This window comes from Lithobates pipiens, unplaced genomic scaffold (genome assembly GCF_037356315.1).
Source record: "Lithobates pipiens isolate NorthernLeopardFrog02 unplaced genomic scaffold, aLitPip1_a1.2 Scaffold_1, whole genome shotgun sequence".
In the NCBI taxonomy this organism is placed as follows: domain Eukaryota; kingdom Metazoa; phylum Chordata; class Amphibia; order Anura; family Ranidae; genus Lithobates; species Lithobates pipiens.
In genome coordinates this window covers 217,253,852-217,281,766 of record NW_027507685.1, presented here as the reverse complement: position 1 = coordinate 217,281,766, position 27,915 = coordinate 217,253,852, and the positions used below count along the sequence as shown (strand labels likewise).

Genomic DNA, 27,915 nt, shown 5'->3' with positions numbered 1-27,915 from the left:
TGTATTCACATTCTTTCAGGGTATGCCCTCTTTCAGGCATACTGATCAGCTAGGCCAAGGCACCACACCTCAGGTCTTGGTTGTTAGGGTTATCGCATTTCCGCATTTCCAGGTGAAGACTCTGACTACAAATATAAATATATATATATATATATATATATATATATATATATATATATAATTAGAGAGAGAGAGAGATATGTAGCACTAACCCCCGAAGGAGCTGCTGGTTTGATTGGGCTTACCCTTACCTTCTTCTCCTCGATTTACGTCTATGGGTGTCCCATGGTAGATGGCCCAGTAACTTTATAGATCCGCATAAAGGGATTTTTATTTGCAAAAACATATTTAACGAACAGTCTCTTAAAATAGGATCAGAGGGTTAGGAAGCAAGTTCAGGTACTCTTAGCCCCTGTACACACGGTCGGAGATTTCGACAACCAAATCCGTCGGATCTTGTCCGAAACTGTTGCATACACACGGTCGTACTAAGTTGTCGAAAAATCCGATCTTTCAGAACGTGATGACGTAATTTCGTTATGATGGGACTACATTCAGGCTAGTAGCCAATAGCTTTGATGTAGGAATTTGATCTGAGCATGCGTGGCACTTGGTCTGATCAAAATTCGCTACACATGATCGGAGTATGTCTGATCGAACCAGTTGGTCGGGAAATATTTCCAACATGTTGGAAAATTGGGTCTGACGGATATTCCGACGGAATCAGTCCGATGCATACCACACAGTCGGATTATACGACGACACGGTCTGATAGGACACATTCCGACGGATTCTCCGACCGTGTGTACAAGGGCTTAGTGTCAAAGTCAATAATGAAGAACTCCCTTACTTTGACTAAATCCAGAGAATAGCCATTCACAACTGGATGTTCACTCAAGTTGAATGGTCCCTCTCTCACAAGGCCTAACAGCCAACAAGGTGCGTAAATCAGGAACAAGTCTCTGCCACAGACGTTGTTGTAGAACATGTAGGAAACTAGGACTTGTGGAACACTTGTGTAATATTTGGATCTTTCAGCCGGTTTGGCGATACCCACGAGATTGGATTCACTTAGGTCCCTCCGCCTCACCAGGCTCTTGCTAAGAAGCCAACCCGTACGTGGCCTTCTTCTGAAGAGTCCTCCCGTGGATAGCTACGAAATTGCTGGGCCTCTCCATGACCGGAGATGGCACCGGACCACCTCGGAATCCTTCCTTTTAGTTTCCCTGCCTCGGGCTAGCCAGCCCGAGACATAAAGTTGGGTGGATCCGCACCCCAGGCCATAGCCTTCCTGGGGGCTGGTCAGGAGGACCAGGACCATTGAGTCAGAACATACTTTCTGGACCGGAACCCCAAACCACGTGACATCTGCATCTTAAGTACCCCCTCCCAGAAAGCACACCAAGATTGACACTCCCACTGGGCGAGCTCTGAGAGAAAGTAACCTTAAAGCACCCAACCAGACTGTGGTTCCATGCGTGCCAGAAGAGACAGTGCCCCCGGTGGTCAGGCTGAACACTCTATAGTCCAGTCAGATGGATGCTGAGGTCAAAATTTGGAATAATTATACCCAAACCAAACTGCAGTTCAGGTTTAACCTTACATTTCAAAAACATAGCGCATGCTCTTCAGGAGCTGGCGCAACATATATATCTATAGATATAGGTATGTCTATATATAGATATATATCAAGGTCCCAGGCCTCCTTCGGTCTATTGAGAACCTCCAGGGCCAGCGATAGCTGACATCTTTCTGTATATGGTGGGTTGCATGGCAAAGTGTATGTAGTACAAGGTAGATTCAAGGGGCGCCAGACATTTCTTCAATGCAAAAGAGATTTTATTTCTCTCAACAGAATTTTGGGAAAGAGCGTTAGGGCCAGGACACTCTTAGGTATTTGCAAGGTTAATTGGCGGATTCCGAGACTTCAACAGGAGGACAGCCATGCAGGAAAAGGCATCCAGCAAGGCACCACATCTGCATTTGAAGAAATGCTGTCTCCTATGGCAACAGTCTCTAACAGTTCCTAACACAAAGTGCAACAGTTCCTTCACTTCCACTACAATCACTTCTTGTAGTTCTTCAGCCCACTGAGCTCCCAGTCTCTCACTAGACTAGATGATTCACTGCCACTGAATCCCTTGAGCTGTTTCGATCTTCACAGTAGTATCTTCCTCAAGTGTCACCCCCACCACTCTGCTGGGTCCCTAGTTTGGCACCCAAGAGAGCTCTCAAGCTTCACCTCACTGCCCTGCTCAGTCCCTGTCTTGACACACAAGGCTGCTCTGCAAGCGTCACCTCCACTGGCTGGGTCCCTGACTTGATACTCTCTGAAGTTTCCCGATTATTTACCATCATCGGGTGGTGAGAATACTGCTCCGGTACTTTCTTCAGCTACTCACTGTGGTTCCTGGTAATAAGGTGGTTGGTCACTTAGTGGCGACAGCTTCCCCTCTACCTTCGACCACAACAGGTTCACTGGCCAGCAGAACTGTTACTTCTGGTTGGACTGCAAGCTGCAGTCCCAACCCTGCGCTTCTTTCTTGCTTCTGGATAGGCCCTCGGACAGCCTAGCAGCCAGATGTGCCCGGGATGGGCCCAAACTCCAGCCTAGCAGCCCATGCAATACAACACACATCTACCCAGTCAGCCGTCCAGGTGGTACAGAACCTTGATCACCTGACTCCACCCAAATATATAGGTTCTACCAGCAGGCCAAGGGATTTAAGAAAACTCCTGCCCCATATACCCATAATATGACCTTGCTTTGCCCTTCCCATATCTAATGCCTCCAGGTACACAGCCACCTAGCGGCAAAAGAGAGAATTGCAGCAATTACATACTTAGAGTGAAATCAATTGATCCTCAACAATTAGCCAAGGTAGCTATAACTGGCAGGTAAATTTTAATAACAACCCTGCCTAAACACCAGGGTGCTCTATCTCTATCTCTCTCTATACATATACATATACATATACATACACACACACACACGCAGTATCTCACAAAAGTGTGTACACCCCTCACATTTTTATAAATATTTTATTATACCTTTTCATGTGAAAACACTGAAGAAATTACACTTTGCTACAATGTAAATTAGTGAGTGTACAGCTTGTATAACAGTGTAAATTTGCTGTCCCCTCAAAATAACTCCACACATAGCCATTATGTCTAAACCGCTGGCAACAAAAGTGAGTACACCCCTTAGGGGAAATGTCCAAATTAGGCCCAATTAGCCATTTTCCCTCCCCAGTGTCATGTGACTCGTTAGTGTTACAAGGTATCAGGTGTGAATGGGGAGAAGGTGTGTTAAATTTGGTGTTATCATTCTTACTCTCTCATACTGGTCACTGGAAGTTCAACATGGCACCTCATGGAAAAGAACTCTCTGAATTGTTGCTCTACATAAAGATGGCCTAGGCTATAAGAAATTTGCCAAGACCCTGAAACTGAGCTGCAGCACGGTGGTCAAGCCCATACAAGCAGTTTAACAGGACAGGTTCCACTCAGGACAGGCCTCGCAATGGTCGACCAAAGTAGTTGAGTGCATGTGCTCAGCGTCATATACAGAGGTTGTCTTTGGGAAATAGATATGAGTGCTGCCAGCATTGCTGCAGAGGTTGAAGGGGTGGGGGGTGTCAGCCTATCAGTGCTCAGACCATACACCTCACACTGCATCAAATTGGTCTGCATGGCTGTCGTCTCAGAATGAAGCCTCTTCTAAAGATGATGCACAAGAGAGCCTACATGATATCGACCCAAACACACACCTCCAAGACGACCACTGCCTTACCAAAGACGCTAAGGGTAAAGATGATGGATTACAGTGAAAATAAAGGATCAAATCTACATAAGAATGTACATACAGAGGAAGACTGATATGGCATTCCCTACCCTTCATCACGTTCATGGTTTATGTATTGAAGAGTGGGACACGCAAAACGCTCTTCCTTTAAATGTAAATTCTGATGTACCATAAATGTTGAGAAATACATTTAGATATCCAGCTTTTTGGAGGGTCACATCTGTTTGTGGGATTTACTGACAGAGAACACCCACTACTGAAGTTTGAAAAACTCCTCTGCATCTCATCCCAGCTGTGTGTGTATATGTATGTATGCGTGCGTGCGTGTGTGTATGTGTATATATAATATAATATAGTATATATATATATATATATATATATATATAGTTACACATACATACATATACACACATTTATATATATATATATATATATATATATATATATATATATATATATATATAAAATGTGTATATGTGTGTGTATATATATAATGTGTGTGTGTGAAACGTTTTTATTTTTTTCATTCCACATGACAAATGGATTTATAAAACCTGCAGGTATCTAAGCACAGAAGATATCCGAAGTATGCCATGTTAGGACATAATGGGAATTTAATGAATATATCTTAATGGAAAATGGCCATTCATTTGATGCATAGAAATCTATATCACTAGCATGCCAGTCATATCTGCAGTCCTACAATGTATTTAAATCTATAGATCCAATACAGTAGTGTAAATGCAGGAAGGACACCATGGGTGGTCCTTTATCTGTCTTTACAGTACTGTAATCATTCTGTAGGTTTATAATGAATTGTGCAGGTGAATGGAGTGCTGGTAACTGGGATTTCTTAGCGTCTTTTTTTTTTTTTTTATGCCAGTCACTATCCAATGGGCATGGTTGTAACAAATGTGAAGTGGGGATTTACACAATAGCTGTGGTGATACGGCCATGTATTTAGAAATAAAGATGGAAGATTTAGGGAACTAACGACCCCCTAGACCCTCCCCACTGTTTACCATAAGGCCCCATTCAGACCTGAGCGTTTTGTAGCTTGAAGCCTGAAGCTACAAAATGCTAGAGGAGAAAAAATATAGTTATTCTCTATGGAGATGGTTCACATCTCCACTCCAAAACGCCTGAAGCTCCAAAACGCCTGAAGCTCAAACAGAGAGATTTGGGTGTTTTTCTGCTTTTTACATTGGTGACCTTTTGACCTGTACAAAATCATGCGACTTTTTGCCTGAAAACGCTACGTTCAGGTGTGAATGGGGCCTTAGACCCTATGCTGGAGGGGTCTTCCTATGAGTAGGCAACTGGCAGAATTATGTGTCCTTCTGATATCGTCACCTGTTTCCATCCTGCGTACTAAAAAATTCTTTGTCCTCCTCACAGGCTGAAGGCACTTGGAGAAGGCAGCAAGCAGTGGTCTAACAGTGCCCCCAACCTCGGAAAGTCACCTAAGCACGCACCTATTAGCGTGGGTTTTGCAAGTCTGACAGAAATGGGTAAGATTTAGAAGGACTTGTATCCTTTAAGCAGATTTAGAAAATGACTTTATGTAAAACATGGGTAGCACAGTGGATAAGTGGTTAGCACTTTCGCAGGCAGCACTAGGGTTGTTGGTTTAAATCCCATCCACCATTACCTGCATTTCATCTTTTCCCTGTGCCTGCGTGGGTTTCCTCCGGGTCCTCCAGTTTCCTCCCACACTCCAAAGACATGCTCATGGGTTAATTAACTCCTGTCTAAATTGGCTCTAGTATGTGTATGTATGAATGTGAGTTGGGGACCTTAGAATGTAAGCTCCTTGTGAGCAGGGACCGATTTGAATGTATAATATATATTTAAAGTGCTGTGTAAATTGACTGCGCTATATAAGCACCTGTAATAATAATAAAACATTGCACCAATCAGGTGCGAATTTGTCCTACAGTCAGACTAATCCAATAGCTTGCAGTTTCTGTAATAAATGCCCCCTCTAGTGGTCAGATTTCGTTTTGCATCTAATCATGTCTAAAGCTGGCCATACACTGAGCAAATTTCTTCCTGTTCCTAATGAACCAGTTGAAATTCCAATCAGTGTGTAGCCCTCTCACCACCCTCCCGCCTGACATCATACAATTGAATAATTGAAGGAGCTGGATGGAAACTTTACAGCTGAACAGTGGCTGCATCCACTCAGGTATTCTGACAGCTGCTGATGCTGGCTATCAGAATACAATAGGAGCAGCGGGAGATATGTCCATCTCCGCTGTATATGGTGGATGGAGCAATCTACAGGAATATGATCAACTTGAGGAGCAAGAGCAACCATTAATAAGATCCGCCATGCAGTTGCACATTTGTGGTCTCTTGTTTTTTGTTTGTTTTGTTTTTTATGAATTTGTAGAAAAGTCTGCATACATGTTTAATTTTAGCCGATGCCTGGGCATCATACAGTCAACCAAGCACCAGCCAGGAGTCGGGATGGCACCCTGGAGCTGGGAAGGAGCCTGTTTGCCTTAGCAGTATGTCTACAGTTACAAATGTCCTGGATGGTGCAGTCTGGATGCCCCATTATGAGCTTGACTTGACAACATGCGGAATCCCGTTTGTTCTAATTGTCCCCATCCACACTTGTATACATGTACGCTCAGTCTACGGCCTGCACTCAAGAAAAGTACATGAGCTTTTATTTGAATCTATTCTATGTTTTTTTTTCCTCTTTAAGTTGGCCATAGATGGTTTGAATCCTTGCCATTTCAGCAGGGATTCAAACCATGTATGAGCAGGCTGATTGTACCCAAGTTGATTGATCGATCAACTTGGGTACAACCAGCCCTTCACATTTTTCATGCGATTATTGCCAGCGGCTGTAGCCACTAACAATAATCACTGTGTGTTCTCCCAGCTGGGATGGATCCCTCCACAATGGCCACATGAACTGAACTGACTGTGTTGATTTAGGGCGGGTTCACATATGTGCAGCCGCAGTTCCCAGCATGGGGTCCGGTGCGTTCCTGTTCACCGGTTCAGGTGCAAATCTAAATTTTAGCCTGAATTCGCTCCTGAACTGGACATCCAAACATGCACAGGACCCTTTTGGAATGCTGACCGCAGCGGACCCGTGTGAACAGGCCCGTACTCCCTGGTTTATGCTTTCCCCCTGATCCCTCTCCTTCCACATCTGTTTCACAGGATTCAGAGAGAGGAGAGTTCCAGTCATTCTGGTGGCACCTGCCTGGCCCAGAAGGCCCTGGTTGCCAGAGATTGTTAGACTGACAATAGACGGGCCCTGGACGCCTTCACGTCGCCCCGCTCTACTGTCTGAAGGTCCTATAGTCCACTCCAATTTATAGTCTCTAAATTTGACGGCATGGCTATTGAAGCCAGGCTGTTGAAGGACCATGGCATCTCGGGACCAGTGGTGTCTACCCTAGTGAATGCTAGAAAAGCTGTCACTAGGAAGATCTATCATAAGGTCTGGAACACTTGTATTGCTTGGTGTGAAGCCAGAAAATGACATCCTCGGAAATACGTGATTGGGAGGATTCTCTCTTTTCTACAGTCAGCTGTGGAAGTCAGAGGTCAGATTTCGGCCCTGTCAGTATTCTTCCAAAGGCCTCTAGCCTCCCATTCGCCGGTCCGAACCTTTATGCAGGGGGCAACTCGTTTGCTTCCCCCCATGATGTCACCTACGTGTCCTTGGGACTTGAACCTGGTGCTGTCTGTGTTACAAAAACAACCATTTGAGCCTTTCAAGGAAATTCCATTAGACTTGCTGTCATGCAAGCTAGCCTTCCTGATGGCTATCACCTCGGCTAGAAGGGTTTCGGAGTTGGCAGCCGTTTTGTGCAGGGAGCTATACTGGATCCTTCACCATGACAGGGTCGTGTTATGGCCTGTTCCATGCTTTTTGCCAAAAGTGGTGATGGCCTTTCATTTAAATCAGGACAAGGCACTTTTTTCTCTCAGCCTCATTCGGTGGAAGAGAGATGACTGCATTCCTTGGATGTTGTCAGGGCAGTCAAGGTTTAGTTGTCAAGATCTGTGGAGATCCGAGGATCAGACTTTTGTTTTACCAAAAGGACCCAAGACACTCACTAAAAACTGAGCATGTGCAGTGTTGCCGCTACAGCTGCAAAATCCCTAGCTGCACTGGGGACATGTACCCCATGGAGATAGAGAGCAGCAGGATCAACCAAGTTATTATTATTTATTTATTTTTGTGAGTGGTATATAATACAGGGGCGCTATACCAATCTAATTGGTGATCATAAAGTGCTCTAGTGCTATTATCGGCAAACCATACTATTTGTACAGTTATAAACAAAAATTGCTTGCTTATACATAAAACAATAAATGACATAAATCTCAAAAAAGTCCATATAATTGAAGAAAAATTGCACTGAAGAGAGTAGATTTGTTAAACCGTCACCACTTGCATATGAAGACAATAGATGCATAATAGTAGGTAACCTACTCACCGACTCACCATGACCCCTTTAATTAAAAAAACAGGTCAGGTGCAGCTTTGGAAGGTTAAGGGACTGCCGCCTTTGATGGAAAATCTCTGTTTATAATATGCCAGGAAATGTTGGTTCCATCCATAAAAGCTCAGGCAAAAATACAGAGAGAGTAGGGCCATAGCGTGATATAGTTTTATTAACCACTTGCCGCCCACCCAATAACAAATAGACGGTGGCAAAGTGGTTGCATAATCCTGACCGGACGTCATATGACGTGATCAGGATTATGAGCCGCTGCGCGCCCCCGGGCGATCAGTCTGACACCCGTCAACTACGATCTCGGTAAAGAGTCTCCGACGGAGACTCTTTACCACGTGATCAGCCGTGTCCAATCACGGCTGATCACAGTGTAAATAGGAAAAGCCGGTGATCGGCTTTTCCTCACTTTCGTCTGTCAGACGCGAGTAGAGGAGAGCCGATCGGCTGCTCCTCTGACAGGGGGGTCTGTGCTGATCGATTATCAGCACAGCCCCCCCCGAGGATGCCCACACTGGACCACCAGGGACGCCACCAGACCACCAGGGATGCCCAGGACAAGGTATGCCACCCTAGACCACCAGGGATTCCAGTCAGTGCCACAATGGATGCCAATCAGTGCCCACAATGAGCATCACTGATTGGCATGCATTATTGATTGGCACTGATTGGCATCCATTAGTACAATATATTAGAATACAATGCCGCCTATCAGTTCCCATCTGTGCTGCCTATCAGTGCCCATCCATGCCACCTATCAGTGCCCATCCATGCCCACCTGTGCCGCCTACCCATGCCCACCTGTGCCGCCTACCCATGCCCACCTGTGCTGACTAACCCATGCCTACCTGTGCCACCATTCCATGCCCATCCATGCCAATCCGTGCCAGCTATCAGTGCCAATTTGTGCCACCTATCAGTGCCCATCCGTGTTGCCCATCAGTGCCGCCCATCAGTGCCACATATCGGTGTCCATCAATGCCACCTCATCAGTGCCACTTCATTGGTGCCACCTCATCGGTGCCCATCAGTGCCGCCTTATCATTGCCCATCAGTGTAACCCCATCAGTGCCCATCAGTGAAGGAGAAAACTTACTTATTTGCAAAGTTTTGAAACTGAAACAAAAAAAAACATTTTTTTTTTCTAAATTTTCGGTATTTTTTTATTTGTTTAGCAAAAAATCAAAACCGCAGAGGTGATCAAATACCACCAAAAGAAAGCTCTATTTGTGGGAAAAAAATGCTAAAAATTTCATTTGGGTACAGTGTAGCATGAACGCGCAATTGTCATTCAAAGTGCGACAGCGCTGAAAGCTCAAAATTGGTCTGGGCAGGAAGGTGTTTAAGTGCCTGGTATTGAAGTGGTTAAAAATACTATAACATACAAAATAAAACAGCCAAGTGGCCTCTTACATTAAAAAGTGCCTTGCCTCGGCACTGAACGGAATAGGCATGTCAGACCGGGTATGTTGTGAACTGGCCATGCCGTTTCCACGATCGGCGTGTGTTCCACCGATTGGACTGAGAAAACCGGAAGTGTATATATATATATATATATATATATATATATATATATATATATTTATATTTTATAACACCATTTTAGCGCGGTGTTTACTGTAGGTTTATCTCAAGTTTTTTTTTTTTTTTTTGCAGTATGAACAGCATGTAATACACAATTTATTGATAGATTTTTGTTTTTTTTTTGTATGTGGGTTTAGTGACACTTTAAAGTGCATGCCCGGAGACTGCTGTTTTTCATGTTTACTATTTGGTGGTATCAACTTTCAGGAGAGCATACAGGTATATTACAGTTACAATAAGTCAGTGTATACAAATATTTAAACTTGAGTTCCAAATTTTATGTTTTGCATATTGTTCCTTCTTCAATAAAGTGGCCTACCGAAGTGCTGATGATCCATTGTTTCAGTTCCTGTTCCTGCAGTCTGGGGTTTTACACTTCGCAGGGTCAGCTTCGGTTCAGAATACACAGCTAACCGCTTATTAGTGTTTTCTGCATGCTTGGCTGCATTGTATTGCATTCATTTAGTAGATAACAGTGGGAAATGTTAAATTAAATAACCATTTGAAGCCTATTTGACATGTTTCTCTTCTAGTAATTTCTACTATCACCTTATAGCTCAACTGTGGGAAATTTTAAAATCCTCCCTTGAAGTGGGCTGAACCTGCACTGCCAGTGTTTACTGCTAAATTAGTCTAGGGGAGTAGAGAAGCATTTTTACTTACCTAATTCCCTGCTCCCCTGACCGATGGCACTTCCCCATACGAACCCTGCATTGTTTTTGATGTCAGAACCTAAGACTGCTGAAGCATAGGGGAGAAGATGATATGAAGACTAGTCTAGTAACATGGAGGATCGGGTTAGTAGATCTTCTTTTCTATGTCTCCTAGGCCTAAATGAGCAATCAACATTTGCAGTGTGGGTGCAGCCCCACTGTAAGCCCACTTTTAATCAAGCGTATCCACCTGCCAGTCCGTTTTTCCTGCGGCTGTCATCCGATCCGATCCGCTGGACAGATTTTTTTTATCGGACCGGATACCGGAGGGTGTCAGCAGACAATGGGTACAATGGGTGGTCCGATTGGGTCTGTCTAAAAACTGATAGGTGGACCTGATGGGTCCACTGGCATGATAGGGGCCTAAGGAATCATTTTTAATATTCCCGGAGTTGGGCTTTGATGCAAGATTCTGGTTTATTATGCTTTTTATATGAGGTGTCACAGGATTATGCTGGTTTGCCTTTATGGAAATGCTTGCATACAACATTTAGCCCTCGTTCTCACTGAATGCGGCTTTGGAATTGTGTGACTTCTTCTGAAATTGCACAATTTCAAAGCCGCATTTCAGTGCGACTTCAGGTGTGACTTGGAAGAAATCTGTGTGGCTTCAAGTAGCACCTGAAATAGCCAAATGTAGTGTAGGAACTACTTTTCCAAATCATTGTGGCGTCACACCAATTTGAACAGTGCCATTGCCGACAATAGGGTGCGACTTGTCATGCGATTTGACCTGTTGTTCAGAATACCCTACATGATATGCTTGCCAGATACTTACTTACTAAGTAATGAAAGTGACTCTTCCCGCTCTCCTCTCCAGCACTATTTACTCACATTTTCTGGCTCCTGCAGTGCTCTCTATAGCCGCCGGCACCAAGGAAACAAAACCCTGTGTAAGCTCCAGACTGACTTGTTGGGGCTTACACAGGACTATGGAATTCTTCCCCATCCCCATGTGATGGCATGGGGCCAATCACCAGGCACCTGGCCATGTCACGTGGGAAAAGGGGAGTGAGCCACGCTCATCCATTCTTGGGACTGCCGGGTATTTCACCCAGCCTTCCTGCCAAAGGACGCTGGGGGCTGGGGAAGTGAGGATAGGTGAGTATATGCTGCTGGGGATGGGTGGAGTTAGGTGACTATTTATTTTATTTTGCCCTGCATGGCCAAAGGAAATGCTCTCTTTAAGCAGCTTCATAAATAAGTCAGTACTGGTTTTAAATAAATATTTTTTCTATAGCACGTTCCGCTAGTGGGCCTCAGTGCCTTTATGTGCTGTTGGGGTAGATAAACAACCATCTTGGGCACACTCAGTAGAATATCATACTGGAGCCAGTGTTTAGACAGGAGCCAATTAACCTACCAGCATTTCTTTGGAGCTTGGGAGGAGAACCGGAGTAAACCCACTTAAGTACAGGGAGAAAATGCAAATTCCATGCAGATATTGTCCTGACCGGGACTCGAACTGAAGACCCTAGTGCTGCAAAGTAGGAGTGCTAACCACTAGGTCACTGTGTTGATATGTGCTGTTAGCATCCATACATCTGCCATGACCAGTTCACTTTTACTTTTCTCATTCCAGAGGAATATGCTGATAATGAAGGTTCAGTTCCCCAATCCCCATACTCCACACAGTCCTACCTCAGTCTGCCCCTCCAGTCCGATGCTAGGAGTAATAATGAAGACTCAAGCCTTTCTGCAGCATCGTCTTCGGATAGTCCCAAGCGCAACTCCCAGTCCCGCAGAAAAAGTGAACTGGTGTTGTTGGGATGCGCATCTCTTCTGGCAGCTGTAGCACTCGGCAGTGATCTCTCGGAGTTGGTACCCCAGGAAGAGAAAAGGAAGGGCATTTTTCAATGGGCAGCAAAGGGCATGAAGCGTAGCGGTAATTCTCCCAGCCACTCCTTGTCTAAAGAGGAGCCAGTCATCCCTCCCAGTTCAGTCACACTCATCTCATTGTCTTCCATCTCAGACTGTAACTCTACCAGGTCCCTTATACGCTCAGATAGTGATGATACTGGACTGGCCAATGATAGCGTGCCCTGTGGGCAGCTTGCAGACGAGGATCCCAGTAGGGAGCAGGCTGCCCCTGGCCGGAACCCACTAGTGGACTACAAATTGGAAAGTTTTAAGAGGGACCCACGACAGTCCTTGACTCCTACTCACGTTACAGCCGCCAGAGCTAACGCCACCGCAACCAGGGGTCACAGAAGGACACCATCTGATGGGGCCATACGGCAGGTGACACCGGGTCATAGACGTTCACCTTCAGATGGCAGCACACCACCACAGCAGTGTGACAATGGTCAGTATGAAATCCTGCGACACTGAGGTTACACAATTGCTATTGTAATTTATTATTTTTGTTATGTTGGCAATATTGGTACACAATTTAATTGAATTTTGTTTGTTAATTCATTTTAATTCCTTTTATATGTATTTTTAGATTAGAATTGGTGAAAATACCTACATTTGCAATTAGCTTTACATTTATCCAGTTCACAACGGCATTGACACTAGCAGAAGTTCATGTAGTGTAAAGACAACGCACAACCAAAACTGAATGTGAAATCACGGTGAAAGGCGGCCTCCGCTTTGACACCTCCATTCTTTTGCACGGTACTATCAGTCAGTAGTTTGCACATTTACAGGTTCATCTCAAAATATTAGAATATGATCCAAAATTTAATTTTTTTCAGTAATTCCATTCAAAAAGTGAAACTCATATGTTATTTAGATTCATTACACACAGTGTGATATATTTCAAGCATTTCTTTATTTAAATTTTGATGATTATGGCTTACAGCTTGTGAAAACCTAAAATTCCGTATCTCAGAAAATTTTAATATTACATAAGACCAATAAAAGGGATTTTTTTATACAGAAATGTTGGCTTACCGAAAAGTATGTCCATGCACACTATATTATGCACTCAATACTTGGTCGGGGCTCCTTTTGTATGAATTACTGCATCAATGCAGTGTGGCATGGAGGCGATCAGCCTATGGCACTGCTGAGGTGTTATGGAAGCCCAGGTTGCTTTAATACTGGCCTTCAGCTTGTCTACATTGTTGGGTCTGGTGTCTCATCTTCCTCTTGAGAGTACCCCAGTGTGGACAGGTGCCAAGTCATGCTGGAAAATTAAATCAGCATCTCCATAAAGCTGGTCAGCAGAGGGAAGCATGAAGTGCTCTAGAATTCCCTGCTAGAGGGCTGCACTGACTTTGAACTTGATAAAACACAGTGGACCAACACCAGCAGATAACCTGGCTCCCTAAATCATCACTGACTGTGGAAACTTCATACTGGACCTCATGCAACTTGGATTCTCTGCATCTCCACTCTTCCTCCAGACTCTGGGACTTTGATTTCCAAATGAAATGCAAAATTTTATTTCCTCTGAGAAGAGGACTTTGGACCACTGAGTAACAGTCCAGTCTTTCTTTTCTCCTTAGCCCAGGAAAGACTCTTCTGACGTTGTCTCTGTTTCAGGCATGGCTTGACACAAGGAATGCTCCAGTTGTAGTCCATGTCCTGGACATGTCTGTGTGTAGTGGCTCTTGAAGCACTGACACCAGCCGTAGTCCACTCTTTGTGAATCTCCCCCAAATTCTTGAATGGCCTTTGCTTCACAATCATCTTGAGGCTGTGGTTATCCCTGTTGCTTGTGCACCTTTTTCTACCACGCTTTCTCTTACGTTCACCGACTAACACAGCTCCTTTCTTAGACCATGGGGTTGTTAAGCCACCTTCGGGAGAGGACTAGGCAGAACATATTAACATGTTATAACAAAAACAGAACTTTCTAGTTCCGCCCAAGGGGTGGTCCCTTAGGTAACAACCCCCCAGCCTGCCTCCTGCAGCCTCAGTTGTTTTCTGCCTAGTGAAGGAGAAGAACCTAGGAACCCTGCGGGCCCATCAGTCCGTGGATTTTTTCTGCAGAAGTTTGCCTTTTGCGCAAGATTAAGATCCTGTGATCTGCTATCAACAGCCGGCTGGGTGACAGGCTGTATACCCTTATCCTTGTAGTCTCCCCAGCCTGGCCAGCGAGCGTGTGCAGACCAGAGCTCCGTGCTGGGTCGGCCACAACATGCCCCCCAGCTCCAGGGGTGGCCGATGGGCGTAATGCATATGCCGGGCTTCTGATGTCTGCGTCACAGTGTGCCGTATCAGCAGCCACCCCGTACTGATCGGAGAGTGAGTCTGTGATGGAATGTTCCCCCGCTCTTCAGGACTGGTAAGTACAGCTCTTCCTCGGGGAAGCAGCTGGGCATTCCCTGGGAGGTCGATTCGGGAGTCCCTCACCTCCCTCTCTTCTCTCCCTGTCCCTATCTCATCCCCCCCCCCCTTCCCTGTGGGGGATGCTGCATGGGCTGCTGAGTGGTGTTTGTGCCATAGACAGCGGCTCCCCGGAGGGCTCTTATCTGGGGTGGGGACAGCGCTGGGTAGCTGTGCCCTGGATGTCTGTAGTTCTCTCCCCTGGGTGTCTGGAGGCTGTGTCTGCTGATCGCTGTAGCGCTGTCTACCGCCATTTCCTCTGCCTGTTTTTCACTGTCCCTCATGGCATACAGTGTTCGGAGGCCATTTTTGGTGTGACCAGGGAGCAGCATGCTCTAACTCCATTTTACTGTAGTCCAGTGGCCATTTTCCCTGTGATTATATCCTTTATACTGGACACTTGGTGGCCATTTTGTTGAAGCCTGAACACGTTTTTCATCTTTAGCGCTGTACAGTGGGGCTCAGCACAGCGCGGTTTGCACTCATAAGCATCTGGAAGCTGACACAGGCACACCTAGCTGGACTGCGCAGAACTCGGTCAGGGTAGTGAGTCCTGCAGTGGGGGCCCCTCAGCCTCAAACAGTTAGGAGGGTGGGACCATCACTGTCCTAAGTCCCCAACAGGTGGCAGACAGGCTAGGGTCAGCATGACTTCAGAAACTGGTGTTTCTTCCCCCGAAATCCAGGCAATTGCAACCGGTTCGCCTGCAGACAGTGCTGTGCCTCTGGACGCTTTGTCAGCGGTCCTTAATACGTTCGTTGCCAAGATGGAGGCGGTGCGTGGGCGCAAAGGTGGTAAAAACGGCCCCTGCCCCCCCATCCTCTAGGGAGAGCTCTGATGCAAATCGGGCCCTGCTGAGGCTGGTAACCCCTGCTCTGTCGTTTCAGATGACACTGACCAGGGCCGATCGGAGGATGATTCCCCGTCCGTGTCCGTGCACGATAAAGTGCTTGTTGGAGCACTTATCACAGCTGTGCGTGATACCCTGAAGATTCAGGATACAGCAAATCCCTCTGCTGATGTAGTGGTCCCTTTTGGGTCCCGTAAGCCAGCCCGTACACATAAGGTGTTTCCGTATCTGACTTATTTTGATAAGTTCATATACAAGGAATGGGGTCGACCGCAACGGACCTTTTCTGGTCCCCAAATACATGGCGGTGCATTACCCCTTTGAGGAGAGCCTTCTCAAAAAATGGTCGGCTCCTCCGGTCGTGGACCCCCCAGTATCCAGGTTAAACAAAGTAACCACGATCCCGGTAGAGGGGACTCCTGCCTTTAAGGATCCCACGGACAGGAAGGCCGAAGCAGTGGCTCGTTCCTTGTTTATGGTTGTGGGGTCAGCAATGCAACCAGTACTGGCATCCGCACTTGTGTCGCAGACACTTACTGAGTGGGCAAAACTTTTGCACCGCAAATTGGGGGAGCAACAGGCTTCTCCTGTCTGCGTGGATCTAGCAGACCAGCTAGTGCAAGGCCTTAAAGCGGGGTTCCACCCTAAAGTGGAACCTCCGCTGATCGGATCCCTCCCCCCCCTGGCACAATTGGCACCTTTCAGGGGGGAGGGGGTGGAGATACCTGTCAAAGACAGGTATTTACACCCACTTCCGGGCATAGACTCCCGTGGGAGTCTACGCCATTTCCTGTCTTGCCGCGCTGTCTGCTGGGACACACACGGGTCCCAGTGACAGCGCGGAGAATTCCTATTGCGCTGCGCGACTTGCGCATGCGCAGTAGGGAACCGGGAAGTGAAGCCGATTTGCTTCACTTCCTGATTCCCTCACCTAGAATGGTGGCGGCAGCAGCCGAGGGCCGAGCGATCGATCGGCCTCGGCTGCCGGCATCACTGGAACCCGGGAAAGGTGAGTGTCCATTTATTAAAAGTCAGCAGCTGTAGTATTTATAGCTGCTGGCTTTTATTTTTTATTTTTTTTGGTGGAATCCCTCTTTAAGTACGTTTGTGACATGGCCCTGGATACTCTCCCTCTGTTATCCAGGGCTTCAGTGTCAGCTGTGGTACTGAGGCGCCTGATTTGGCTAAAATGCTGGTCGGTTGACCGGGCATCTAAAAAAGCCCTCATGGATTTACCCTTCCTTGGTGAGCTGCTCTTTGGAGCCTCGTTGGATGACATTATTAAAAATGCCACAGGTGGTAAGAGTACACTACTCCCACAGGCCAGGAAGGCTAAGGAACCACGCCGTAGGCAAGGGCCCTCATTTTCCGCTCACAAACGGCTTTTTCGTCCACCCGGGGCTTCGGCTAAATGTTCCCAGCCTGACAGGACGACCTCTGAAGGACAAAAACATCCCTGGAACCACAAGCCTAACAAGCCTGCGAGCAAAAGTACTACCACACAAAGGTTTGCCCCCGCCAATAACACGGGTGGGGGGGTCACCTTTCAGGAGTTTGCAGCCCGGTGGGCCTCTCGGCTGTCCGACCAATGGGTCTGCGATCTAATTTCCTCCGGCTACAAGATAGAGTTCCTCTCTTGGCCACCAAACAGATTCTTCCCCTCCAGCATACCCGTACTCCCGGCTTGCCGAGAGGCCCTGATGGGGGCGGTAAGGGACCTGCTGATTCGTGGGGTGATAGTACCTGTTCCGGAGCCGGAAAGATTCCAGGGGTTCTACTCCAATCTGTAATCCCCAAAAAGGAAGGGGTACGTCCAATCTTGGACCTAAAAGCCCTTGATTACTTTGTAAAAGTGCAGAGGTTCAGAATGGAATCAGTTAGCTCAGTAGTCACTGCACTCCATCAAGGGGACTCCCTGGCGTCTTTGGACATCCAGGATGCATACCTGCACATACCCATATGCCTTAGGCATCAGAAATGTCTGCGATTTGCAGTTGGGGAAGCCCACTACCAGTTTGTGGCTCTCTCCTTTGGCTTGGCATCAACTCCCGAGTCTTTACCAAGGTATTGGCTCCTGTTTTGGCGTTGCTGCGACAACGCAGGATCGCGATCATAGGTTGCCTAGACGATCTCCTCCTGAGAGCATCTTCTGCCTCAGAACTAGAGGAGGATGTGGCGATCACCATGCAGACCTTGCAGGAATTTGGGTGGCTGTTGAACCTAAAAAAGTTGGTGATTGTACCGACTCAGTGCTTGGAGTACCCAGGCTTACTGCTGGACTCCATGGAAGCAAGAGTTTTTCTCCCTTCAAACAAGCTGCAGACTCTCAGAGCCGCGGTAAAACTGCTGATGAACCGCAGGTGGTCATCGCTAAGCTTCTGCATGCGAGTCCTGGGACTCATGGTGGCCTCCTTTGAGGCAGTACCATATGCCCAGTTTCACACCAGAGTCTTGCAGAAGGAGATCTTGATGAACTGGGACAAATCTCCATTATCCCTGGATCGGCAGATTCAGGTGAGCCAGTTAGTCAGGGACTCCCTGCTCTGGTGGCTGAGGTCCCCGGCACTTCGTCCGGGAAGTCGTTCCTACCGCTACATTGGACAGTGATAACAACGGACGCCAGCCTAACTGGCTGGAGTGGAGTAATGGGAGTTCAGTCGACCCAGGGCCTCTGCTCGGAGGAGAAATCCAAGTTGCCGATCAATGTGCTCGAGCTGCGAGCGATCAGGCTATGCCTCTCCACATGGTCGATAAGACTTCAAGAGCATCCGATCAGGATCCAGTCAGACAACGCTATGGTGATGGCATATGTAAATCACCAAGGAGGAGCAAGAAGCTTGGCCACTGCATGGGAGGTTGCTCACGTCCTTCAGTGGGCAGAGCGACATGTATTGGCCCTATCGACCATTCACATCCCGGGAGTGAAGAACTGACAGGCGGACTACCTAAGTTGCCAGGCGCTGGACCCAGGAGAACGGGCGTTGCATCCAGAGGTGTTCAGGCTACTGTGCTTGTGATGGGGCATACCAGACGTGGATCTTCTGGCCTCCCGGCTCAATCAGAAGGTGCCGAGATTCGTGTCCAGGACAAGAGATACTTGGGCAGGCGCGTCAGACGCACTGGTGGCTCCATGGGATCAGTACCAGCTGATCTATGCTTTTCCTCCTCTGAAACTGTTACCACGTCTGCTCCACAGAGGGATTCCAGTAATACTGATTGCCCCAGATTGGCCCCAGCATCCCTGGTACGCAGACCTAGTGCGCCTGGTTGTGGACGCCCCATGGTGACTGCTGTTACGAGACGACCTGCTGTCTCAAGGTCTTATTCTCCATCCTGCTTTACCATTGCTGGTTTTAACGGCAGGACTATTGAGAGCCAGGTGTTGAAAAACCGGGGTCTCTCACACTCTGTGATTCCAACTATGCTGAGAGCACGGAAATCTTTTTCTCGGAAGATATATCATCGTACCTGGAAGGCCTACATCTCCATGTGTGAGGAGAAAGGATGGCATCCGCGCTCCTTTTCTATACCCATTATCAGTAGACCAGAAGTGGGCTTTAAGCACCATTAAAGGACAAATATCAGCTTTGGCTGTCTTTTTTCAGCAACCCCTCAAGGGGTCCGACAGGTAGTTCCACCGGTACGTCCACCGTTACCCCCATGGGATCTGAACCTGGTGTTATCGGCACTTCAGAAACCACCATTTGAAAATATCAGAGAGATCTCTCTGTTCTCAGAAAGTGGTCTTTCTAGTGGCTATTACACCGACCAGGAGGGTTTCAGAACTGGCGGCCTTGTCTTGCAAGTCGCCCTATCTGGTTATCCACAAGGATAAGGTGGTGTTGCGTCCGCAACCTTCTTTTCTGCCGAAGGTAGTTTCAGCGTTCCTCATCACTGAAGACATTGTGTTACCACCTCTGTGTCCAAAACCGACACATCCTAAAGAGGTGGCCCTCCATTCCCTGGACGTGATCCGGGCTCTGAGGGTGTATTTGTCGACTACGGCTCCCTTTCAGAAGTCTTGTTTGTTTCAGTGGCTGGTCTGAAAAAAAGCATGGCGGTCTCGTCAGCCACCATTTCCAGGTGGATCAGACAGATTGTAGTACAGGCCTACACCTTGAAGGGGCAGGTGCCGCCCTTTCCGGTCACGGCCAACTCCACCGGGGCAATTGGAACGTCTTGGGCCTTCCGACATTAAGCATCTATCGCTGAAGCATGTAAAACAGCGACTTGGTCGTCTGTTCACACCTTTACAAAATTCTACAAGGTAGATGTCAGCTGATGCCTATTTTGGGCGCTAAGTTTTGCAGGCGGCCGTGTAAGTTGCAATTGCACTTACATTTCTTCCTGTTTTTTTTGGTGAAAAACAGTTACTTTTAGTAAATGCACTGTTGCATTTGTTACCGCAAGTTTTGAGGCGATTTGTAAGGTAGTGACTCCCAGATTGAGGAGCACTCTGGGTTTTTTTTGGGGGGTAAAAGTTCTTTGCTGTTCACACATTTTTTTTTTTTTTGTGGGTGAAGTTTTATACTGGTTCCCACATGTCATTGTGGGTGAAGTTATTATGCTGTTTCCCACCCCTCGTTTTGGCACTGCTTGGGGACGTCCCAATGGTCTAAGAAAAGAGCTGTGTCAGTCGGTGAACAAAAGAGAAAATAGGATTTTTTGTACTCACTGTAAAATCCTTTTCTCTGTAGTTCGCCGACTGACACAACACCCTCCCCTCCTATTTTTTTTTTACGTTATACTGCTTGTTGACGTACTGAGGCTGCAGGAGGCAGGATGGGGGGGGTTGTTACCTAAGGGACCGCCCCTTGGGTGAAACTAGAAAGTTCTGGTTTTGTTATAACATGTTCTGCCTAGTCTTCTCTTGAAGGTGGTGTAACAACTGATGGTCTAAGAAAGGAGCTGTGTCAGTCGGTGAACTACAGAGAAAAGGATTTTACAGTGAGTACAAAAAATCCTATTTTTTCCTTCCACTCAACTTGCCATTAATATGCTTGGATACAGAACCCTGTGAACAGCCCACTTCTTTAGCAATGACCTTTTGTGACTTACCCTCCTCATGGAGGGGGTACCAATGACTGTCTTCTGGACAACTGTCAAATCGGCAGTCTTCCCCATGATTGCATAACCTACTGAACCAGACTGAGAGACCATTTAAAGGTTCAGGAAACCTTTACAGGTGTTTTTAGTTAATTAGCTGATTAGTGTGTGACACCATGAGTCTACAATATTGGACATTTTCACAATATTCTAATCTTCTGAGATACTGAATTTTGGGTTTTCACTAGCTGTAACAATAATTTACAAATTTAAAATAAAGAAATGATTGAAATATTTCACTGTGTGTAATGAATCTATATGAGTTTCACTGTTTGAATAAAATTATTGAAATAAATGACCTTTTTGATGATATTCAAATTTTTTGAGATGCACCTGTCTGTATATTGGTGGAGAGCGAGTAGTGCCCAGTCACAATGACTTTGTAGTTTTGCTTAGGAGCAGGGGAGAAAAGTGAGGTCTTCAAACTGGCAGCACTGTCTAGCAGTGGTGCTTGGATCACAAGGCTGGCTGGACAGAATAACAAATCCTTTGCCAGGGAGAGTAATTTCTTAAAGTTGTATTTCAACTGTGCATGTAGGTGTTTGCATGAAATATAGCTTTATAAATCGAAAGGGTTCCGTATCCAAGCCTAGCAATGAGCCAATTCCAGTTACTGTTTGATGCACAAATCTCATAATGTAAACAGAAAATTTCCTTTACCTACCCTGAATGAGACAAATCCTCCTTCCCTTGTATCTCACACGCTTCCCCTCCCAGACACTGCAGCTCACAATAAGAGGGTTTCAGCAACAGAAGCAGTTCTGTCAATCCAGGTGCTGATTGGTCAAGCTACAGGCTTGTCAATGAGCAGCGACAAGGCTGATGACCACACCTCCTGGAACATTTTTTAATTCCACTGTAGTGCAAGCAGGCACAGCCTACATGCAAGTGGCAACTCTTTAAGCGGAGCAATGCAGCATCGTTGCCACCCAATCGCAGGAAGCCGAATTAGGTGGAGGCATTTATGGGACTTTGCAGAGGAGCTAAGCAAAAGCTGTAGTCGCAAATACACATTTGATTAACTGCTGCAGCACATATTTTTTAATGGGAGGCTATAGTTCTACTTTACCTCTTACCAACCATGGCAAGGAAGGTGAGCTTTAATGCCCAGTCGCCTCACATATCCATCCATGGCAGCGTTACGTTGTATACTGAGAGCATACTCGCTGCATACTCCACGCACACTGTCCGAGCTGTCGCCAATAGCTCTCGCTCAAAGCTTCTCATCAGAAACCAGCAGGATAGGCTCCTGATCATGTGATCAAAGTAATAGCCAATCACAGCAGTCACATTATACAGAGGTCACGCTGCCTCCCAGGCATTAAAGCCCACTTAAAGGGGTTAAGAACTGTGTCAGGGATTGTATATATGCAATATGCTTTAATACCCAGTGGCAATCATTGTGCCCCAGTGACTTTTACTTTTGTGTTAATGCTAGGTTCATAGGGGTGTGCCGGGTCTGCCTGGGCACACCCTAATCACTCTGTGCAGTTCCGACTCCCCTACTGCACATATACTGGCCCCTTCCTTTTCTAAATGAACACTGTGTTCATTTACAAACTGAAGCAAACACAGTCCACTATGCTTCTGTGAGTTTTAACTTTGGGGTGCACACCCTAATGCAATAGGCTGTGCACACCTATGGCTAGGTTCCCTCTATGGTTCAAAAAACCTCAGTGGTGGGTTATGAAGAATATTACTGCACTACTGTTACCATAGTTATAGGTATATATAGCAACAGAACACATGAAAAAATCTGGGCCCCATGAAAAGCCATGTACTTATATATATATTTTTATGTTAAGTGGATGTATGGTAAGTATTGTGTAGGTTTTAACACTTACAGGGCCTTATTAGATCTCAGTGGTCACAATACTCTTCCTGACACTGCCTCTATATGCTTTATTCTCCAGAAGGATGGTGCCATCTATGCTAAGGCAATATCCAGGGTTACCATTTACTGTGAATAGAAATGCCCCGGCATCAGTGGCAGTAAAAAATACCCCATAATTGGTATTAGTAGGAAGAATATTGTCTCATTGTTTGTATTAGGTGAAAAAATGGTGCCCCATCATTGGTGTCATTTGGAGGGATAGTGCCTCATTGTTGGTATCGGGGGAAGGCACAGTGTTCCATCATTGATGTCAGTGGGAGGAATAGTGTCCCATTGTTGTTGTTATGGAAATAGTGTGTAATCATTGTTTTAAAGTGGAAGTAAAGGCAATATAAAAAAAAAAACACACCCTGTAAGGCAAAGGCATAATGAGCTAGTATGCATAGCATACTAGCTCATTATGAATAACTTACCTGAGAACGAAGCCCCCGAAGCGGTCCTCCGTCCTCCTCTTTGCTGCTGCCATGTATTCCGGAGCGACTTCCGGGTCTCGCTGCTCCGGCGCTGTGATTCGCCGGAGCCGCAATGAAGTCACTTCCGCGCATGTACACGGGAGCCGTCACGAGCGGCATATCGCTGCGGCCTGCCCGGTGGCTGTCTTTTTGTAAATATCTCCTAAACCGTATAGGTTTAGGAGATATTTCTTGGACCTACAGGTACGGCTTAATCTAGGCTTACCTGTAGGTCAAAGTGGTTTGTAAGGGTTTACAACCACTTTAAGTGTGAGGAACAGTGCTCCATTGTTGGTATCAGGGAAAGGAATAGTGCCCCATAATTAGTGTCAGTGGGAAGAAGAGGTCCTGGAAGTTGGTGTCAGTGGGAGGAATAGTAACCTATTGTTGGGCTCAGTGGTAGGAATAGTGCCCTATTGTTGATATCAGTGACAGTATTTATGCCCCATTGTTGGTGTAGAAGGAATCGTGCATGCTATCAGTGGAAGGAATAGTGTCCCAAGGGCCTGATAAAGGTAAGCAAAGGGCCACATCCAGCCCCCAGGCCACAGTTTGGAGACCACTGCTCTAAATTGTGAAATGTCAGAAATGTATTTATTTAGACTTCTAATGTCACTGAAGGGTCTAGTTTGAACTGTGATGCTTTGATCTACATGTGCTAATCTGTGCTGGTTTAGTAGGAATAACTTGTTTTCTTTTTTTCTCCCATAGATTCCAAAGAGCTCACTCCGTTCCCACTTTTGCCAGACCCCCGCTTCGTATTTCCCCCTCCAGCGCGACGCAAAACCCAAGACAAGGATTCTGCAGTTGAAAGGCCCACCACCCTAGAATTTGCACCCAGGCCTCGCCCTTCTGCCGGACGCCCGAGACTAGACCCTTGGAAATTTGTGTCCCTTTCTCGGACTCACAGCTCATCTCCATCTGGCAGTGGAGGGGATGCCAGCTCGAGTGGATCTGCAGATGGTGTTCAGGTGGGAGGTGCAGAGGAGACCCTTCTGGACATGGAAGTGGAAGGACAAAGATTGGACAACACTGTCCCGCTGTGTGGGGGAGGGATCCGGCCACAGATTGACCCTTATTTTAATTTGGGGGCAGATGTTTCTTAATATAATAGTCTGCTGGATCAGAGCATTATCTGAAGGAAAGAAGCAACCCTTATGAATGTATTATGAAGTTGTAAAACAACGGGTATAAATCGATATTATTAACTGATTAAACGAAGCGGGGTACCCCCACTATAGTCAGTTAAAACTGAAGGTGTCAGTAAGCGAATACTCAACTGCAGGCTTAAGAAACAACCAACTCGTCTTACGACTATTTTCCTAATGGTTATTCTATGGGCCCCTCTGTAGATGAGGATTTGATTTTTATTTCTGTGAAAACGACTGAGCCTCCGCTTGCCACACCTGTGTTTACAGCTTATCCTTACCACCTGCCCTGTGACGGGGGGGGGGGGGGGGGGAGCTTGGTAGATCCTGCTGGACCCTGGGATGTCACTGGTTTAATCTGCGTATAGCATGGCAATAGGCAAGGGTCTTGGCAGTTCTAGTAACTTAAAGGGTGACAGACCCACCATAACTTGCTCCATCATTGTCTTAATGGTGACCGAAGTATTAATAAAGAATTTGACCACTCTCCTTTGCAGTGTATGTTGCATAAATGCATCTACAGCAGCGTTATGTGATTATCTTAGAGATTCAAGAATCTTCCAGTTAGATGGTTTAGAAATATACTGATAGCCAAGTGCAAAATAAAAAACAACCAGGGGTTGATTTACTAAAACTGGAGAATGCAGAATCTGGTGCCGCTGTGCATGGTAGCCAATCAGCTTCTAACTTCAGCTTGTTCATTTAACACTAAAATCTACAGGCATCCACAATCTAATACTAACCTATTTAGCCCTGTAAAGAAGAAATTGCTATACATACCTTCTTTTTTTTTTTTTTAAGCTGCTCCTGGCTGGGGCCATGCTGAGGTGCCAGCAGTGGCTTTGCTGTGGAAACATGTGCAGAGGAGGCAGCCAACAACTGAAGCCTCGTAGTAACTTCCTGGGTGACGTCACTTGCCATTCATTTCATTTTTGTCAGCTGTCTCCTGTGTAGAGCTTCCGGCGCTGGAGACTGGACGGCTTCAAAAAAGGTTATGTATACTGATTTCTTCTTTACAGGGCTAGATAGGTTAGTCTTAGATCGTGGATGCCTGTAGATTTAGAGATGTTCGTGTTAGTGTGGACTTCCACTTTAAGCTTCGACAATAACACCTGAAAGCCGATTGGCTACCATGCACAGCTGCATCAGATTTTGCACTCTTTAGTTTTAGTAAATAAAGCCAATAGTCTCCAATGTTGATGCTTGCCAGTCATTTGCTCCTGAGCTCTTATGACTCTTGACTTCCCTTGACGATTTTTGTGGTGGGCTCTTAGAAGTTTACCTTGGCATACCTAGAGGGTCTTTATTAAACTCTATCTCTAGCTCAACTTTTTTTCTAGTCTTGGATAGCATGTGAAAGGGTTGGAAATCTATTGTGGATTTATTGCTGTACAGGACTCTGCGAGATTCACCCTCTTTTTGGCAGGTTCACATGCTTTGCACACAAGTGCTTAAAGGGTTCCTCCACTTTCATGAGAAACCAAAATTTGCAAATTAAAAAATCTAGCATGCACAATTGTGACTCAAGTCATATTGTAATTGAATGTCATTAAAAATGACCTTTTCTTTTCAATCGGCAGCTTTGTATTTTTCTGTCAAATGCAATATGGCTACCTGCAGGTGTTCTGTACACAGATGGTATACAAAACGCTACCTGAAAATGTAATTTCCGGCTTGAGCGATTGGCTCACTGATTATCCCAGAAATCTGCACTGAGATACAAGTCAGATTTTGGGCATCCTGTGCCACGCTTACCCCTAACGCAGGTGGTCAGGCAAGATAGCTGGCTTCTGTGTTCTTCACCTATAACAGCCCCCTTTCCCAAGCAGGCCTACCAGTACTCGGTTGCCCCCAGGCCTTGTACACAATGCTGTTGTGCCTGGCTGCCTTGCCAAGGCAGACGTAAACTGAGCTCTGCAAACAGGTACTTGCATTTGGCAGACAGGCAGTGGTTCAATCACAGTCCAGATACATGGCAGGCAAGGTTGAGAATAGTGAGTGTCAAATCTGTAGTCAAAAGGAAGGCAGGGTTCTCAGATTATTCGACATCCGATCTCAGGTCATCAACAAGGGAATTCAGACAGTAGAGCAGATAAACAGAGCTTGATCGCGTAATTTAAAAAGCATGAAACTGCAGGCTTGGCTGGCATAAATTAGATTAGTCTCCACCCAGGGTCTGGCCATATCAATCACCTTGCAGGTGGACAAACAGGGAAAAGGTATCACAGCCAAAATCAGGATGCTGGAATGAGACCAGCAGCTATCAAGGATCATTCCTGCCTCCACCAACTCACTCACTGCCCAGGAGATCGCAAATCACTTCAAACATAAGATTGATACAATTTGCAAGGAGATCTCTATTGTTCAGATACCCTCCATGCTTTACACTTCATGCCCACAGGTACAATCATTACGTCCCTCTTTCAACCCCACCACTATAGATGAGGTTGCTAAACTACTTGTTAATGTCCATCTTGCCACCTGCCCTCTGGATCCTCTTCCCTTGCATATGCTACATTCACCCTCTGGCTCTATTCTACATTCTCTAACCCACATCTTCAATCTCTCCCTCTCTTCTGGCATTTTCCCCAACTCACTAAAACATGCACAAGTCACCCCCATACTTGAAAAGCCCTCACTGGATCCATCCGATCTTAACATACGCCCCATCTCCTTGCTCTCCTTTTTTATCCAAACTCCTTGAATGTCTGGTCTACAACTAACTGAGCGACCACCTTGATGATAATAGCCTTCTTGATCTCCTTCAGTCTGGATTTCGTCCCTAACACTCCATAGAAACGGCTCTCCTAAAACGAAGAAACGATCTACTAAGGACCAAAACCCATGGACACTACCTCTGTACTCCTACTCCTGGACCTTTCTGCTTCCTTTGATACAGTTGACTACCCCCTCCACCTCAAAAAACTCCACTTTGGTCTCTGTGACTGTACTCTTCGCTGGTTCTCTTCCTACTTATCCAACCGCACCTTTAGAGTTACTTACAATTCTACTTCCGGCTCTTCTCTTCCCTTCTCTATTGAGGTCCCCCAAGGTTCTGTTCTTGGACCTCTCCTATTTTCAATCTACACCTCCTCCCTCTGTCAGCTGATAGCCTCCCATGGCTTCCAATACCACCTCTACACTGACGACACCCAAATCCATTTCTCTACCCCTCACTCCTTCAGTCTCCTCCGTATCACTAATTTACTATTAGATATATCAGTCTGGAAGTCGCACCACTTCCTCAAACTCAATCTATCCAAAACCGAACTTAGTGCTTCCTCCCACTCGTGCTGCTTCCCCTGATCTGTCTGTCAAAATCGATGGCACAACTATAAGCCCATCCCCGCATGCCAAGGCCCTAGATGTAGTCCTGGACTCTGAACTCTCCTTTAAGCCCCACGTCCAATCATTGCCCAAATCTTGCCGCCTCAACCTCCGCAACATCTCCAAAATATGCCCCTTTCTAACCAATGACACCACAAAGCTCTTAATTCCCTCCCTGTTCATCTCTTGTCTCAACTACTGCAACTCCCTCCTCATTGCCTTATCTCTACATAGTCTTTCCCCCTTTCAATCCTTCATGCATGCT

General features: G+C 46.2%; 1 protein-coding gene across 3 annotated transcripts in view; it reads left to right on the top strand.

Annotated features, from left to right (window-relative positions):
* The window catches only part of MAP3K10 (mitogen-activated protein kinase kinase kinase 10), a 107,886-nt gene extending 83,074 nt beyond the window's left edge, over positions 1–24,812 (top strand). For all 3 annotated transcript variants that reach the window (XM_077482664.1, XM_077482653.1, XM_077482672.1), the window contains 3 exons: positions 5,207–5,319; positions 12,178–12,900; positions 23,887–24,812. In XM_077482664.1, the coding sequence (XP_077338790.1) occupies positions 5,207–5,319; positions 12,178–12,900; positions 23,887–24,281 (1,231 nt within the window). In that variant the 3' untranslated portion in view covers positions 24,282–24,812. The remainder of the gene's footprint in view (positions 1–5,206; positions 5,320–12,177; positions 12,901–23,886) is intronic.
* The last annotated feature ends 3,103 nt before the right edge of the window (positions 24,813–27,915 follow it).